Source organism: Cibotium barometz, chromosome 26, assembly GCF_041138505.1.
Source record: "Cibotium barometz isolate CiBa-2024 chromosome 26, ASM4113850v1, whole genome shotgun sequence".
NCBI classification, from domain to species: domain Eukaryota; kingdom Viridiplantae; phylum Streptophyta; class Polypodiopsida; order Cyatheales; family Cibotiaceae; genus Cibotium; species Cibotium barometz.
In genome coordinates this window covers 21,097,299-21,114,187 of record NC_141071.1, presented here as the reverse complement: position 1 = coordinate 21,114,187, position 16,889 = coordinate 21,097,299, and the positions used below count along the sequence as shown (strand labels likewise).

The window sequence follows — 16,889 nt, the reverse complement described above, 5'->3', positions numbered from 1 at the left end:
CATGTAGAGTCAGTAGAAGCCTTAGGGTTGGCATTAGAAAGCACTTTGCATAATGCATAGCATTCATCCACTGCATATAGACCATTGCAAAAGCCTTCAGATACCATCTAGCATTTATTAGAATTTATTTGGCATTTTTTCCATAATTTCTAGCATGTATTACCATTTATTTATCATGCACCAGTCGTGGAGAATAAATAGCTACCCCAAGTGTGACAGTTTGGCAAAAGTCCTGCTTGTACTTGTGTCTTGCACACTGACCACCATGTTCCACATAGTTGTCTGTGAAACTAGTACCGCTCATGAGGTACGTAAAAACAGGTACGGTACGAAACTATGCAAGCGAAACCGTTTTTTTTTTTAAATGGCCTTTTTTTTTACTTTTTTATGCCTTTTTCTTGCTGTTTTGTTTTACTATTTTTAATGGTTGTTTGGGCAATGGGGGCTTTCTACCTTGCCACCTTCTCTCAACTTTGCATCTCTAAATGTGTACAAATATCTATTTTTCAAGTGTTTTTTAAAGTCGAACGAACCTCTATCGAACTTATTTTTCCGAAATAAAAAGTCCCGTACCGATACCGTTTTTTCGTACCTGACAACTATGATGTTCCAATGCACACTTGCATACTGTCAAGAGAAAAACACAGGGTCATAACATCAGCACCCTCATATGCATCGTTTTGCTACAACCACTTGGTGAAGGTAAAACTCAGTATTCATACATAGTCTAGAACAGTCCCAATCAGCCTCTTCTCTCAACCTTAGATTTGCAGCCTTCCTACATCCATTGGGAATAGTGCATAGGCTCGAGATTGGTATCATTGGTGCTTCTACAGCCGTGTACAGTTCAGCCCGACTCTTGGTCTTCCGAGATCTTGCGTTTGGCTTATCGTTAGTCCACCGTCAGTCTCTTTAAAGAAATAAATCAAATACTATTCTAGTAACGGGATAGGGAGCCCTTCAGTGGGTAATTCGAGACCCCATACGGTGTACTCTCTCTCTCTCTCTCTCTCTCTCTCTCTCTCTCTCTCTCAAATCTCTTAAAGTTTAAAGTCTTAAAGTGGATTGCTAAACTCGCGAAACTCAGGATACAAAAGGCGGTGTGAGCATTTGTGTGACAAGATCCTCAAATTACGAATACTTCCACTGCATTTTACATTTGCTTCTTCTTCTCCTTGATGTCCGGTACAACCGCCTTTTTTACCATCATTGGTAACTCCACTGGTGGTAAACTAGAGGGAGCTAGGATGCATGGCTCCAAGAAAACCACTTGCCCATATGAATCCAGACCAATAACTTGATACCACCGCTTGCACATCCAAATCGGTTAATAAGTCCTCTATTTCTTTGAGTCGACGAAGGAGCGCTGCTTCACCATTGGCATGAGAAGTATACCATGTGCCTTCTCCATGGCTTATTGACCTTGAGGATTGGGGGCCTTCATCATGGATCCTGGCCCCTCAGGGAGAGGACCAGCTCCTCCCACGCTGTGTACTCATTCCTTGTGATAGCTAGTATCCAAGCCTCCTCCCTACTTGTCCTCTAGGTTCTCCAGGATGTTAAAATCTCCACTTATGCACCAAAAATCTGCATGGGGAAGTGCATGTCTCACCTAGGCCCAAAACTCAGTCCACCCCGCCACCCTTGACTATAATCTACTACGCCCTCCCTTGTACAATGATGCCTGAATCCAGCACCGACGGAATTAGTCGTGCACTGACTGAAATACACACCCCTCCTTGGTCCCTCTCACAGCTGAGAGCGGGGGACCAAAAGGTATGGCTGCATCTGGGCAAGATCTTCAAGCATTTGCAGTTATGCCCTATTGAAAGGTGATGTTCCTGCAGAAACAAGCGATTAACTGGCCTCATACACGGGGTCTCTGAAGCTCCTGAAGAAGTACCTTGTCATTTGAAAAAAGTGGCCCCTCACTTCTGTCTAATTGGGACGGTTTTCAGACCGTCTACACATATACAAAATTGTGTGATGTGCAGTGTGGCCCCAAAGCTTCCAACCCCCACCTTCCCCAAATGACTTCCTTAAAGAATCTGAATGACGAATCGTCCACCTAGCATTCATCTTTTCATTTGGCTGACCTTCCATAAGGGTCAATTCACGAATGCCACAAGGGCACAACTGGGTTTCTCTCCCTCCAAGGAAATGTTCATTAGGATTTAGTTTGTGGGTAAAGGTAACCTTGGTGTGTGTGATTTTCCCATCAACACTACAGTTTTAAGATGCATGTGAATAAGGTTAAGCATAAGAATAGGAATCTCTTATTGTGTTGTTGGCTCTATTTCCTCATACAATGAATGATGAATGCTTTTTTTTCACCCAACAGTGCATTGATGCAAACCATGTGCTTGTTGGACAGCATCTTTTTTTCATAAAAGCTGACAAGATGAAGACTCGGAATGCAAAGCAAGAAGATGAACCCTTACTTTCATATCGGAAAAACCTGCAATGTTATCCAGCTCACCAAAGTGTGCCTGCACCGGAACTTTCACCTTCGAAACATCTGCCAGCTGAGGAGATGGTGTACCATAGAATGCCACTGCTGCATCCACTCCAGGAACCAATACAGCACTAGCAAGTGAAAGAGCTCCTCCCATGCAAAAACCAGTCACTCCAACCTTCAACCATACCAGCGTTTAAGTTACAACCAGCTCTAGATTTTGTCCTGTGACATGCCAATACCAAATTACCTAGTTTTCAGATTTAAAAGATGATCAAATTGATTAAAACAGCCGTGTAGAGTTAAACTAAAATGCACCCTAGATGGTATATTACTCATCAAAGTTCTGCTATATGGACAAGTTGAAGATAACTGATTGCTGTAGAGAAGACAGACTGTGTATATATTAGACCTTAATTCTATGTATTGGGCATACCGCAGCAGGTGGCCATTTTTCAATGTAAGGCTTAAACAAAGACAAGCCGTGGTTGGAGCATCTCATCATTGCCTGTAAACCCAAGAAGCAAGGGCCAAACAACCTAATCCCAGCATCAACGAGGACCAATAAGCCTAATCAACCCCCATGTGTGGCATAGCGGAAGCCTTCATGCCTTGATAAAAGCCCTTAAGCACTCTGTAGGAACCTTAATGCAAAATGAATGAGAGAGAGAGAGAGAGAGAGAGAGAGAGAGAGAGAGAGAGAGAATGGTTTTCAGTATATGTATTATGTATTATTTTCTTAAGCACTCTGTAGGAACCTTAATGCAAAATGAATGAAAGAGAGAGAGAGAGAGAGAGAGAGAGAGAGAGAGAGAGAGAGAAAAAAAATGGTTTTCAGTATATGTATTATGTACATGAAAAGGTTACATATATGCTTGGCCAATGGCCTTCAAAATAAGACTATCTAAGACCAATCTCCAAAAGGGAGAGAGATGATCATGAATGAATGCTGGGCTAGCTATATATAGTCTCTCCTTGCCCAAGTCGGCCAGCCTTACTGTTGACCAGCATCTTGGACAAATGAAATGATAGTCAGCTACATCAAATGCTGGTCGGCCATGATAAATGTTGGTCGGCCTGCTGTGAATGCCCATGACTGCTAACACACATATATCATGCTGTAAATGCTTGCCTAAATGAATGCCTAATACTGCTACCAACTGTGAGATTAGATGTGAGGTTAGCCATGTCACACTGCGTGCACTTGACACCATAATTGCAAGGGGAGAGCTTAGCTTTGTAAAAAAGCTCCCCCACTCCACCCCCACCATCTCTATACCCACGGCATTGCAACACCTTTGTATCCTGCACTCCTACATCACCTGTTTTCAAGATGTTCTGCTCTATCCTGTTCAAGACAACAAGATTGCCCATTCTTTTGATTTTTGGGTTTTTTTGGCAAAGGCTATGAGCTACAGCATGTATCTCCCCATCAATGACAGTCGAATTACAGATACAGAGCTTGCGGACTGCAAGTGTGTTTCTAAAAACTATGATGCAGGAGGTTGGGAGGACACCTTAGAAGACCCAGTTCCCTTCAGCCATTTGACAGATTCAGCTATGTCATTGACAGCGCCAGGCCAGTCTAGACCCTCCATCAGATGTTGTGCTTCTGCTGCATCCAGACCTACCTTTCCACGGTACAAGCTGCAGAGGCATTAGATCTTGTTAGGGTAAGCACACTCAAACACAGCACACTAAAAGGATAAAATCCACTTAAAAACATCAAAAAATGTTTTTATGTTTTATTTTATTTGCGTGTCTGGAGGTAAGGGGGTGTGGGGGAAATCAACGAAATTTGCATCTACTAACCAGCTTCTAAAATTCCTACAGATACATACTCAGGAATGAGGGTACGGTAGCCCTTGTCAGCGATTGCGGAAGCATGATTTTTCACTTCATAGTCTACTCCCCACCACTCTTGCAACACTACAATACCTGGAGCAGAATGCTCACCTACAACATATGCATCAAACGACTGCGAACAACCAAACAACACTCATGACGTTTACCAGATTCAATGTGCAAGCTTCAAGAATCAAAACTTTTGTTTCAATAAGAAAAGCAGTCCTCAGAGTTTTCCATCACATATTTTGATGTGAGAATTTTTAAGGTAGTCAAGGCTGTAAGGTCGTGTCTTTTTTTTAGATCCTTTTGTTCACAAAGAAAAATGAAAAAAATAAAAAAACAAAAAAAAAACAAAAAACATGTAAGCGCTGATGTCCTGATGACTGCTGAAGTGAAACGCAGATGTATGCAGCCTGTACCAGCAGCAGCAAACCGGAGAGGAAAACGCTGATGATCAGCCCTGATGTAGGCGACCAATCCAGCAGCAACAGAAAGTGGGTTCCACCTGTCGTAGGCGGCCTGTACCAACAGCAACAGCCAGAGAAGAAAAACGCTGATGATCAGCCCTGATGTAGGCGACCAGCAGAGGAAATACTTGTCGTTGTTCTGCTGAATGAAGATGCTCTTCCTATAAGTAGGAAGGGAGGGTGCTGGTCTGCCAGCAGAGAAAAGGTAAAGTAATAATAAAAATAACCCTTTTTGGGTTGGGTAAAATACCCTTTTGGGTATATTCTCACACCCCCCCTCTCAACCAAAAAGGGATCATGAGAGAAGATGAGGGGAAAAAAACTTTGGTCGTCGAAGATGAGGACCATGTGTTTGAGACTGGCGTAGAGGCTTCTGAGTTTGGGAGGTACTGGAAGAGCCACAATGCAAGAGGTTTTCACATGCATGAACGCCCATTTTTGGGTTTTCATTCACACATGCACCCCAACACAAAAACAGAATGCTATGCATAGGGAATGCAAAATGGAAAAAAATACAATGCAGTGGGTTTTCACATGGGCCGTGCCCTCATGGGGTTTTCTTTTTTTTTTTTTTGTAAAGCTTCATGTCATTAATTATAGGTGGGAAACCTCAAAACGAGGAAAACCCACTAGAAAGAACATTTACAAGGGAGACTAGTAGAGTGTTCACTATGTTCAGTGTGAACATAGTTAAACATCTAAAAAACAATCTGTAAAAAGAGCATACAGAGATGAGTCAATCTCATGAAGAGAGAGACAGTCATATAAAGATTGCTGAAGAGAGGAACGGAAGAATGAGTAAGCATCCAAATGAGGCCCAGCAAAAATTATCCTGTTGCGAGACAGGTAGTCCATAAAGCCCAATAACGAACCCAATCAAAGAAGACTTTATAGGATCTAAGGGGTGATGGGAGAAGACCGAAGATCCAAAAGTATTTCCCAAAGGGTGCCTGTCGGAAGCGGGCTCTCAAACGTGCAGCAATCTGATCCAAAAAAGTCCTGGTGAGAGGACAACTCCACAAAAGATGAAAGACTGTCTCTTGAGAAGCACCACAACTATGACAAGTTGAAGGTGCCAAAAGTCACCTAGCCAAGAAAAGCCCGACTGGCAAGACTCCAATCAAGCATCTCCATAAAAAAAGTCTACTTTTCAAAGGCAGACTGCATTTCCAAAGAGAATGAAGCCGCTGTTTCCACCAAGTCTGACTTTTATGAAGATGCCAAATCTGATTCGCATGTTCTTGAACCCAAGAGGCAGGCAACAAGAGATGATATATCGAACGAACCGAAAGTTTAGCCATTGATAAAGGGCCTCGTGCAAGTTGTTCTCTTCTAAGGCTCCAATCAACCAAACGATCAGAACGATCCAAATCTGCAATTGGTTCAAAAGGAGCAAGAAGCTCTCGAATAAGCTGCCAGATTGTTCTATAATGCATTCCCAGACCAAATTTTCTGGCGGCAACCACAAAAGAAAGCACATGGCCACCAGCATCCAAAACATCATCAATAAGATAAACTCCTTTCTTTGAAAGGAAATATGCCTTCCTAGGCTCACGTAGAGCCAAGGGTACATCAAAAGCCTTTGCCCAATGAATACTCTCAAGGCGAGGCGAAGAAGATTGCCCATTAAGCCTGGGATTCCAAAAAAGATATTGCGTAACCTGTTTCCAGGCAGAAATCAACTTAGATGAAAGAGGGCAACCGACAATTTTTCCATCGAAATGGCTGAAAATTGCATCCCAATACGTAACAGTCCACTTTCCAAAAGCAGATGAAGACATTGACATACACATATGACCCAACATAATAGCCCATGGCTGGCGCTGTTGTACAAATTCCAATAGCAAAGTGGATTTACGAGCAAGCACATGAAAATGAATATTCAATATGTTCAAGCCACCATGTATCTTTGGAGAACACATTTTTGGCATTGACAAAAGACGAAGACCCTTTTTACGATGTTGAGTTTTCCACACAATTGCCATTGCCAGAGACATAAACCGATCTATATCAGCTTTCCTCCACATAATCAATGGAAGAAAGAACTGTATGTAAGCCATTACAATAGCCTGCACTATCCTGAGACGTACATGAAGAGGCCAAGTGGAAAGCTGCCAATAATCAATTTTGCGATTCAATTTTAGCATAACCCATTGAATCATTTGTGAAGATGACATCTGCCAACCCAAAGGGTAACCCAAATGACGAACGATATGTCCACCAGGAGGTATTCCACCGGGCCACAATACATGATGCCATTGCTGTACATTAAGCGCAAGCAAGGTAGACTTACGGAAGTTTACTTTCAAACCAGCAGCCAGACCAAAAAGTTCCAAAGCCTCCATTAATCTCTGAAGATCTTGTTGCGTATTCTTGGGCATAAAAAAAGAATCATCAGCATAAGCCTGAGCCAGGAAAGTATGCCCAGCAGGAAGCTGTAAGCCATGCAATTCATCAGTAGCTTGCAAAAAATCCAAGTAGCAAAGAAAAGAATGTGTGGCAATAGCAAACAACAGGGAACTAAGCGGACAACCCTGGCGAACTGAACGTCCCAATTTCCAAGAATCTGATAGAGAAGAGCTCAAAATCAAAGAAGCATCACTGTCATTATAGAGCCAATACACAATATTTTGCCACTTCGCACCAAAACCAAGATAACTCATAGTCATAGCTATATAATCCCAATGCACAGAATCAAAAGCTTTCTCAATATCAACCTGCAAAATGAGTACATCCTGCTTGGTGTATTTGGCATATTCAATGGCAATATAAGCATTAGCCAAATTATCATTGATTTGCCTGCGAGGCACAAAACCATATCGCGCAGGATGCAAACCATCATGTAAAAATCCTTTAATACGATTTGCCAACATCTTAGTCAGAAGCTTATAGATGACGGGCATAAGAGTAATGGGCCTCCAATCAGAAAATGCTTCACAAAGATCCCGTTTAGGGAAAAGCTTAACCAATCCTTCTTTCCAAGAAGATGGTAGTACATCATTTGCCCAAGCTTCATTGATCATATACAACAATGATTGTTCCAGCTGAGGCCAAAACACATGGAAAAATTCCACTGTCAATCCATCCCATCCGGGAGATTTCCATCGACCCATTGAACGCAAAGCATCTTGAAGTTCAATATCAGTGAACGGAGATTCTAATTCCAAAGCATCCTGTGGAGAAATAATGGACCGAACATGATGCAATAAAGCATAACGAGCATTAAGTATGTCAGGTGAAGTTGTTGGCGGTTTAGCAAAAAGAGCTGCAAAATGCTGACTAGCAATGTACGAGAGCTCCAACAAAGAATGAGTCCATTGACCATCAGATTTTTTCACCCTTCTAATGCATTCCTTTTGTCTTGAAGCATGTAGATTTTTGAAAAAATCTTTGGAAGAGCAACCCTTATCTATGATAGCTCGATGTCGCGAACGTGTCGACCATTTTTGCAATTTTCTTTGCTCATTTAGCATGAGGAAGTGCTTAGCCTGCATTAAAGATTCTTGTTCATTGGTATTTAAAACCCGAAACTGAACAAGATCAGCCATAGATTGACATGTTTCTTTAGCCTGCAAGATCCGATTCCGCAAGTCGGCCATGTAATAACGACCATAATCACAGATCACAGCCTGCATAAGAACCTGCAACAGTATCCTACTTTTTGCTAGACCAAGAGAAAGGGGCAAATCCGAGGGAGAACAAATGACCACCATGAGAACGTCGGAAATCGATCACCAGCCCAATCGGAATCCGTGTTAACCATGCAAGGTGATCCCACGACTGTAGTGAAGTCCATACAAATAGGTATCTGCTAGATAGCAAACAACCCTCATTGCTGAACTCCAATGTGGTCTCTTAGGAGCATTGAAATATTGACTTAAAATGGATGTGCAATAGGATATATCACGATGAGAATTTGTGAGCCAAATAAGTTTCCCAACCACTTGGCGGTAGGCTCGCTCTTCATGTGGGGGTGAGTCCACTTCCTTTGATAGTTTGACAGTGAGATCCAATGGAGTAGCCAATGGGATAGCTCCATCAAGAAAAGTAGGAAGTAATGAGTTGGAGACAGTACTTCTATTGAGACACAAAAATACCATCAAGATATTGGACCACCTCCATGCCAAGGAAATATGAGAGAAGACCGAGATCAGTCATCTCAAAAGTTCGTCAGAGCTGTGTCATGATATCAGCCATTTTGGCTTGATGTGACCCAGAAATAATGAGGTCATCGACATACAGCACTAGGTAGCAAACCATCCCCTGATCAGTGTGAAATTTGAATATAGATATTGGGGTCACAGTGAGATGGCTGAAAACCTTGGCTGCAAAAAAATTTGTCGATGCAATGATACCACTCGGGGGGCTTGCTTCAGCCCATACAAAGAGAGCTTTATGCAAGCGAGAGACTTTGTCCTCAAACCCGGTGAGCAGGAAGCCCTGAGGTTGGTCAACATAGACGACCTCTTCAAGTTTCGAGTTCAAGTTCCATAGCCTGTTTCCAGGATGGAAGATTGATAGCATCTTTCCACAATGTTGGCTCATCATGCGCCACATAGTCTGCGGAAAAGATAGAGGCGAATAAGGCACGAGGAGTGAGCTTGGTGGACCGACGAGAACCATCCAAAGGGGTATCATGGGAAAGCATGCCAAAATCACGCATGGTTTGTTGATACCAGCGAGGTAAAGGGTCCTTGGGTGGCTGTCGGGAGGAGGAAGCCTCCTCAAGAGGCGAAGTTGTAGGTGCCTGATGGGGTTCATGTGGCACAGTCTGAGATTCTTGTTCAGTTCAGTTGGTATAGGCAGCGGAAGGCGAAGTAAATCTCACTCGTCGAAGACAACGTCTCAACGAACGAAGACTTTGTTTGATCTTGGATCAAAAACTTTGTAAGCTTTTAATTCAAAAGAGTGGCCCACAAAAATGAGCAACTCACTCCTTGGCTCAAGCTTGCCCCTTGTGTCATTCGGAGTGTATGTGTGTGTGTGCACGACACCCAAAGACACAGAAATGGGAAACGATTGGCTTTTCGCCAAAAAATGCCTCAAACAGAGTCCTGTGGGGAACAGCGACCATGAGGCAACGGTTCAGAAGGTTCAAGGAAGGGGTTGGGGATTAGCCACTTAAGTTGAAATGAATCAACTTGAGGATTCCCGAAGCATGATGAGTGGCATGTTGTGGGAATGGGGAGCGATGCTGCTTACCCATTTGACAGGGCTGGCAGACATCCTTTGTTAGTTTGAGGCTGGGTATGCCTGCAACTAACTGGTCTCGAGATAACTCGTAGAGTGTGTCATAGCGTAGATGACCAGAGCGAAAGTGACATAGGCGTTCAATGTCGGATGGAGCTCGGGTCACATAGGCACGAACCCGATGAAACTCTGAACCATCATAAGGAGGCTCAGTTAAAAAAGTAGACATCCGGTACAAACTTGACCTCTGGCAACAACAAGACTAGTAGTCTCATCAATTACCTCGACAATTCGTTTGTTGAAGTAAACTCCACGATCGAGTTGGGTCAGTTGGGATACAGAAAGTAAGTTGAGAGTCGAGACCTAAATTAGGGACAAGATAAACATTATCCAAGGTAGCCTGGTTGGGGCCACTGTTAGTGTCAAATAAGACGGTGCCAACAGATTTGATGGGCATCATTGTTTTGTTGCCACATCGAACTTCTCCCTTAGCAGGAAGCTGAGAGATAAAAATGTCAACATTGCGTGCCATATGGTGAGTAGCTCCACTGTCAACTACTCAAGTGACCGGATGACCAAACGGAAGAGTTGGATGGGCCTCAATGATGGGCACACAAGGATTGTCAAGTAATTGACAGATCTGAATGAAGGCAGAGGCTTTCCCCCACGGAGGGCCTCATCTAGGTCTTTGTTTCTTCTTCCTTCTAGAGGAGTGGCCAGAGTCAATCTGGGTATAGCTTGGAGCCGGAGAGCTCTGACGTAGGCCTTCATCACCTTTGACTGCCACGGCTTCAAAGGGGAGTGATAAACTTCGTCGGGGGGAGAAATATGCTAATTACTCCATTGACGACGAGTACTTACTCTACAAGGGTAGAGTATGTGTACCAACTATTGGTGACTTTCGGGCCCAAATTCTTAAAGAAAGTCATGATAGTCCAAGTGCGGGTCATCTCGGGATTCAGAAGACCTATGCACTAGTAAAAAGACAGTTTTATTGGCCTAGTTTGTTTAAGGACGTCCAGACTTATGTGCTGAAATGCAATAAGTGCCACGTCAATAAACACAAACATCTTAAGGTTGGAGGACTACTCCACCCGCTTGAGATTCCTCAAGGGAAATGGGAAAGCATTTCCATGGATTTCATTACCGGTTTACCCAAGACGAGTCGAGGGAATGACTCGGTGTGGGTGGTAGTGGACAGGTTAACTAAAATGGCAAAGTTTATCGCCACGAAGAAAACAGTTAAAACGCCAGAGTTGGCAAAACTCTTTATTGAACATCTCTACAAGCTATATGGCCTGCCCGCAGATATAGTGTCGGATAGAGATAGAAAGTTCAACAGTCATTTTTGGAGGGAAGTCTTCAAAAAGTTGGATACACTCTGAGTATGAGTACGGCAGATCATCCGGAGTCTGATGGTCAAACTGAAAGAGTTAACCAAATTCTAGAGGATATGTTGCGTTCTTATGTTAGTAAGAAGCAATCTAATTGGGAAGAGTACTTGCCCTTATTGGAGTTTGCTTATAACAGCTCCAAACACTCGGCGACTGAATGTATGGATTCCAGCCGAGATCTCTGATGGCTGTAGGCCTAGAAAAGGAGAAGATTCAATCTGTCAAGGATTTCCTTGAAGATATGAATGATATGCTCAGAGCCGCACGTGAGAGCATTCGTAGCGCTCAGGATCGCGCTAAAACTTATGCGGATAAAGGACGTAGAAAGATGACCTTTACAGAAGGTGACTTTGTATTCCTTAAGGTTCCTGCGCAGTCAGAAACCATGAAAACGGGAAAGTGTGATAAACTTTCTCCAAGATATTGTGGTCCTTTTAAAATGCTTAAGAAGATTGGGGACGTAGCATATAAACTTGAGTTACCAGAGAGTTCTCAAGTCCATCCTGTCTTCCATGTCAGTAAACTGAAGAAATCAATTCACGGGTTAGAGAACGCAGTTTCTCCAGAGATTGCTTTAGCGCCAACGCCTCGGCTGAAGCGCCGAGGACATGGCCATCCGGGGTTCAATGGGAGAGGACGTCCATGCGGAGTCATGGGCGGCCAGGCTAGTGTGGACGGCAGGCCACACACTATTTAGTCTGGGGGATGAGCGGCAATCTTCATTCTTCCTCTATGGCTGGGTGGTGAGCCAGAGGCCGTTCCCTCTTGTGGTAACGCCCGTAGTGGTGTTACGATAATCTAACAGGGAGACATCTGATGGACATGTCCATGCTACCTCCTAATGCGGCCCCTAGATCTAGAACAATCTCTAGCAATATGACCATGCTAGTGACGAATACCACACTAATCTGCTCTACGAGCAATCTCAGAGTACTCCATCAGAGGTTGCGGTAACCGTTGCGGAAGCAGATGAGGGTAGCCCTAGAAGGGCAAGTACTTCCAAGGCCTGACCAAATGCAACTCCTATGGAGAGCCAAAGCCTCCAAAAAACTGGAGGAAGAGCGGGAATCTAAGAGAAATCAGAGTAAGGCATTGATCCTCTGCCACAAGATCAAAGTCCAACCTATACTCGAAGAAGAAAAATTTCCATGGGCCAAGGGAAAAAGGGATACCGATAGTGCCTGAGAAGCGGCTTCCAGGGAATTGAAGAAACCCTCATCCAAGTAAACATGCATTAAGAAAGTGCGCAGCCAACTCCAAAAGGAGGGCTGTCGGAAGCCAATCTCTAACAGCAGCAGCAAGGTGAGCGCCATAGACCCTCCCAATGAGAGTGGTCTTCATTTCATTGTCGATGTCACTTTGGAGGATGAGAAACTCGTCTTGTGAAAAATTGATAGTTCTCACAGTGTCATGTGCACACAGCCATGCCATGGCTAATCTTCAACATGAACAGCATAATCCTTGATTAGGACAACATTTAGGTCATCAACATAATCATCAGTATCATCATCAACATCATCATCATAAGGAGGGCATAGTGTCCAATTGGCAGCAACAAAGGCTGTCATATGGCAGTCCGCAGCCATTTGGGACACCTAGGCAGACGGCTAGTCTACAACCAATCAGCCAACACATGGCAAGCATTAAAGTCAGCGCAATATTTAATACAGCATTTTAGAAATATCTTTGTCCAAGATCTGGCCGACAACAGCAACAAGTGGCCAACCAACAACTTCAACATATATATAAGTATAAAGTCATCATTTGCAGTCATCAACCATTTATCATTCACATCATTACAGAATCATAGAAGTCAGTAGAGGTCGTGTAGAAGCCCAGAGGTCACCCTATGGGGTAAACCAACAACCTTTGAATATGTAAAGTCATTCAATCACCTTTTTGTACCTTATAATAAAGAAAACCCTGAGACCCCCCCTCTCTCTCTCTCTCTCTCTCTCTCTCTCTCTCTCTGTGTGTAATATGCGGAAGCTTCGGAGAAGGATCAGTACTTCAAAACTCAGAAATCAGCACTCTTTTCGCGACGGAATTAACGCACAAAACTGAAAGACGATGTGCAGAAAAATAGAGAGAGAAGGGGGAGATGGAGAGGTCACAGTATTGGGTCCCAATTACCCTCTGTAGGGCCCCCACCACAGATGGTGTATTTTGCTTTATTAGAATGATGTAAATCTGAAAACAAATACAAAGTACTTGACCTTTTCTTGGCTGGAAAACCTGCCCTTCACCTTCAGTCCTTCACCCCTTTGCTTTAGCAAGTTCTTGGCTGTCCTGGCCCTTGTTTGCTTGGAGCACTTGGTGAATTATGAGATGACTTCAATGAATTCTTGGCTAGGCTTTTATACCCCCTTCAGCATCCAGTCGGCCTGTTTCATGAAGCCCCACGACTAGATATTTTCCAATAAAATGAATTCACACTTAATAGATGCTGTCCAGCCTGCGCAGCCTTCTAGGGCAGCATCCTGGCTGCTGGGCAATCAGCGCAGAGGTGTGGGACTGCCCCTACACCTGGCCTACCTGCTGATTAGGGTTTCTGACCCAGTCGGCTGCCTGTCCAGCAGCAGTACAGCTGGCCGACAGCCCCTCCAGCCCATGCCTTGGCTGGTGGGCAAAGCTTGGGCCCTCCTGGCCCCTTGGGGGTGGTTCTACACCTCCCCCATGCCCATACTAAGAGTGCAAGAGTACTGGGGTAGCCCTATGGGCTGGCCCCATCTTTACATGCAAACCTACATGCCTACAGATGTCTGGCATCCAGTTGCAAACCAAATACACAGAACATCTGACATCATTCCAGAGGGAGACTCACAGCGCGGACTGGCACTGCTTCATGTGCAGGACAGTGCACACCTGACCTTGGACTCATGTGCAGGACAATGCACACCTGACCTCGGACGACTGAGATGGATCCCTGGCTGACTCGTCCCGGACTGGGCTCACATGGGACCAGTTCACCATCCCAGGTCCTGCACCTTCTGTACAGAAATGTCTACGTGGAATCCAAGTGCGGGATGCACGTGACATCCACTTCTGCTTAACTTGACAGAAGCTGCATAGCCTCCAAATAATCCGTCAATAATGCCGGATAGTCTTCGAAAAATTCTTTGTCGAGCCATACCGCTTCATGAGTTCCTCGGTCCTGAAACTTCGTGAGAAACTGTCGTAGTGCAGAAGGATCTGTTCTGGAACCATTACTTCTGCTTCATCAATAATGTCTGGTTCCGCTTCGTCTTTGACCTCTGAAGGGCGTGGACCTGCATATGGCTTTAACCAAATGACATGAAATACACCGTGCATAGTCCAACTCGGAGGTAGCTTTAACTGCATAGACACCTCATTAATCTTTTTCCGGATGGGAAATGGTCCGAAGCTCCTGAAAGACAACTTTGGGCATCGCTTGCCCACCTGCTTCAATCTTTGCTTCATAATCCGAAGATACACCCAATCCCCTTCCGAAAACTTCATGTCCCTTCGGTCTTTATTGGCCTGTCGAGTGTAGGCCTCTTGCGCTTTAGCCAATCTGTCTTTAACGGACTCTAGGATCTCCTGGTAAGACTCCATCACTCTGTTCGCCTCCGGTACTGAAGACGAAGTCCTGGTTAACAACGACTGAAAAGGCCTTCCAAACGCTGCCTCATATGGAGTCCTGCCAATAGCTGAAGAAAAAGAGTCATTCAAAACAGCTTGAACTAAAGGCAAAAACGATTCCCACTTACCTTGCTGATCGTGGACATAACACTTCAGCACATCAAAGGCCAACTGGTTGTAAATCTCTGTTTGGCCATCTGTCTGTGGGTGGAATGCACTGGAAAAATTCAACTTAGTACCAAAATTACCAAACAATGCCCTCCAAAAATGACTGGTAAACTTGGCATCTCGGTCTGACACTATGGTCCTAGGAATCCCACCAATCGGGTACCAATGCCGAATGAATAGCTGGGCAACATCCTCGGCGGTCACATTGGCCCTGCAAGGAATAAGCATAACAAATTTGCTGAACCTGTCAACAATAGTTAAACACTGTGTATTACGCTTACTCGGACTGGGAGGCAGATTTGTGACAAAGTCCATTGAAATGTCCTGGAAAGGACCCTCAGGGATTGGCAAAGGCTGTAACAATCCTATCTTCTTTCCACGAGAAGCTTTCACCTTTTGACAAATGTCACAGCGTTGTACATATGTAAACACATCACGCCTCATCTTTGGCCAATAGTATTGCCGTTCTAATTTCTCCAGAGTCGAATTCATGCCCCTATGACCACCTGTAATGGCGTCATGGGCATCATGGAGAAGAGCTGCCCGGAATGATTTCATGACACACAGTTGGCCTAAGCCAACCATCGCGTATCAGAAAATGGCATGGTCCTGTGGCATCCAATGCCTGTTCCCACTGTGTACCGAATTCCTCGGAATCCGCGTACGTGTGCTTCATGTCTTCTAGTCCTGTACCAACAAGGTCAAGTCTAGTGGTCTGAATCGCAGATACTTGTCCCTTCCTGCTCAAAGCATCGACCACTGGATTGGCCTTTCCTGGAAGGTACTCAATCATACCACCGAACTGCTGGAAAATCTGACTCCAGCGGTGTTGTCGATCACTCCACTGTGCACTTGGCATCGTCTGAATCCAACGCAATGCCTGATGGTCAGTGCGGACCTCGAAGTCACGGCCATACAGGAAATGTTTCCAATGTTTCAAGGCCTGTATAACTGCTAGGAGTTCACGATCATAGACTGAGTAGTTCTTTTCGGCGGGCAGTAACTTATGAGACATGTAAGCTACTGGATGACCATTCTGTTGCAATACACCTCCAATTGCGATGTTACTCGCATCGGTGATCACTTGAAATGGTTCGTCCCATGAGGCAAGGGCTAAACAAGGCGCTTCTGACAAAGCCACCTTGAGGTTCTGGAATGCCTCCAACGCTCGTGGAGTCATTCGAATCTTTTGCCTCCTTGTTTTCACTCCCTTTAGCAGATCGGTGAGGTCTGCCGAGAGATCAGAAAACTTGTCAATGTGGGTGGAATATGCCTGGCATATACCCACAAATGATCTAATGTCATAAGCGGTCTGAGGTACTTCCCAGTTAACAATCTCGGCCACTTTAGCCGGATCAAGTCGAATGCCTTCAGCACTAATTATATATCCCAAGTAATGTACCTGAAACAGATAAAATTCTGACTTCTTTTCATTGACATAGAGCTCGTTGCTTTCCAGCAACTTAAGGACTTTCTCCACATCAATGTCATGCTGCTCAACTGTAGCTGAAAATATGAGTATGTCGTCCAGAAATATGAACACACACACTCCAATCAACTCCCGGAAAATACGCATCATCATGCGGTTAAATGTAGCTGGGGCGTTCGTCAAACCAAATGGCATGACCACAAATTCATAGTGGGCCCGTTCTGTACGGAAGGCTGTCTTGGGAATGTCCCCCTCTACAATCCATACCTGGTGGTACCCACTCTTTAAATCCAATTTAGAGAACACCTTAGCTCCATTCAGCCTCTCGAGAATAT

The 16,889-nt window shown here is 44.4% G+C and overlaps 1 protein-coding gene across 4 annotated transcripts in view; it reads right to left on the bottom strand.

Moving 5' to 3' along the window:
• LOC147623755 (alpha/beta-Hydrolases superfamily protein) overlaps nucleotides 1-16,889 on the bottom strand; it is a 52,370-nt gene that overhangs the window by 30,271 nt on the left and 5,210 nt on the right. For all 4 annotated transcript variants that reach the window (XM_086820364.1, XM_086820368.1, XM_086820366.1 and 1 more), the window contains 3 exons: nucleotides 4,297-4,433; nucleotides 3,973-4,102; nucleotides 2,442-2,633 (listed from right to left, as the gene is read on the bottom strand). In XM_086820364.1, the coding sequence (XP_086676490.1) occupies nucleotides 2,442-2,633; nucleotides 3,973-4,102; nucleotides 4,297-4,433 (459 nt within the window). The remainder of the gene's footprint in view (nucleotides 1-2,441; nucleotides 2,634-3,972; nucleotides 4,103-4,296; nucleotides 4,434-16,889) is intronic.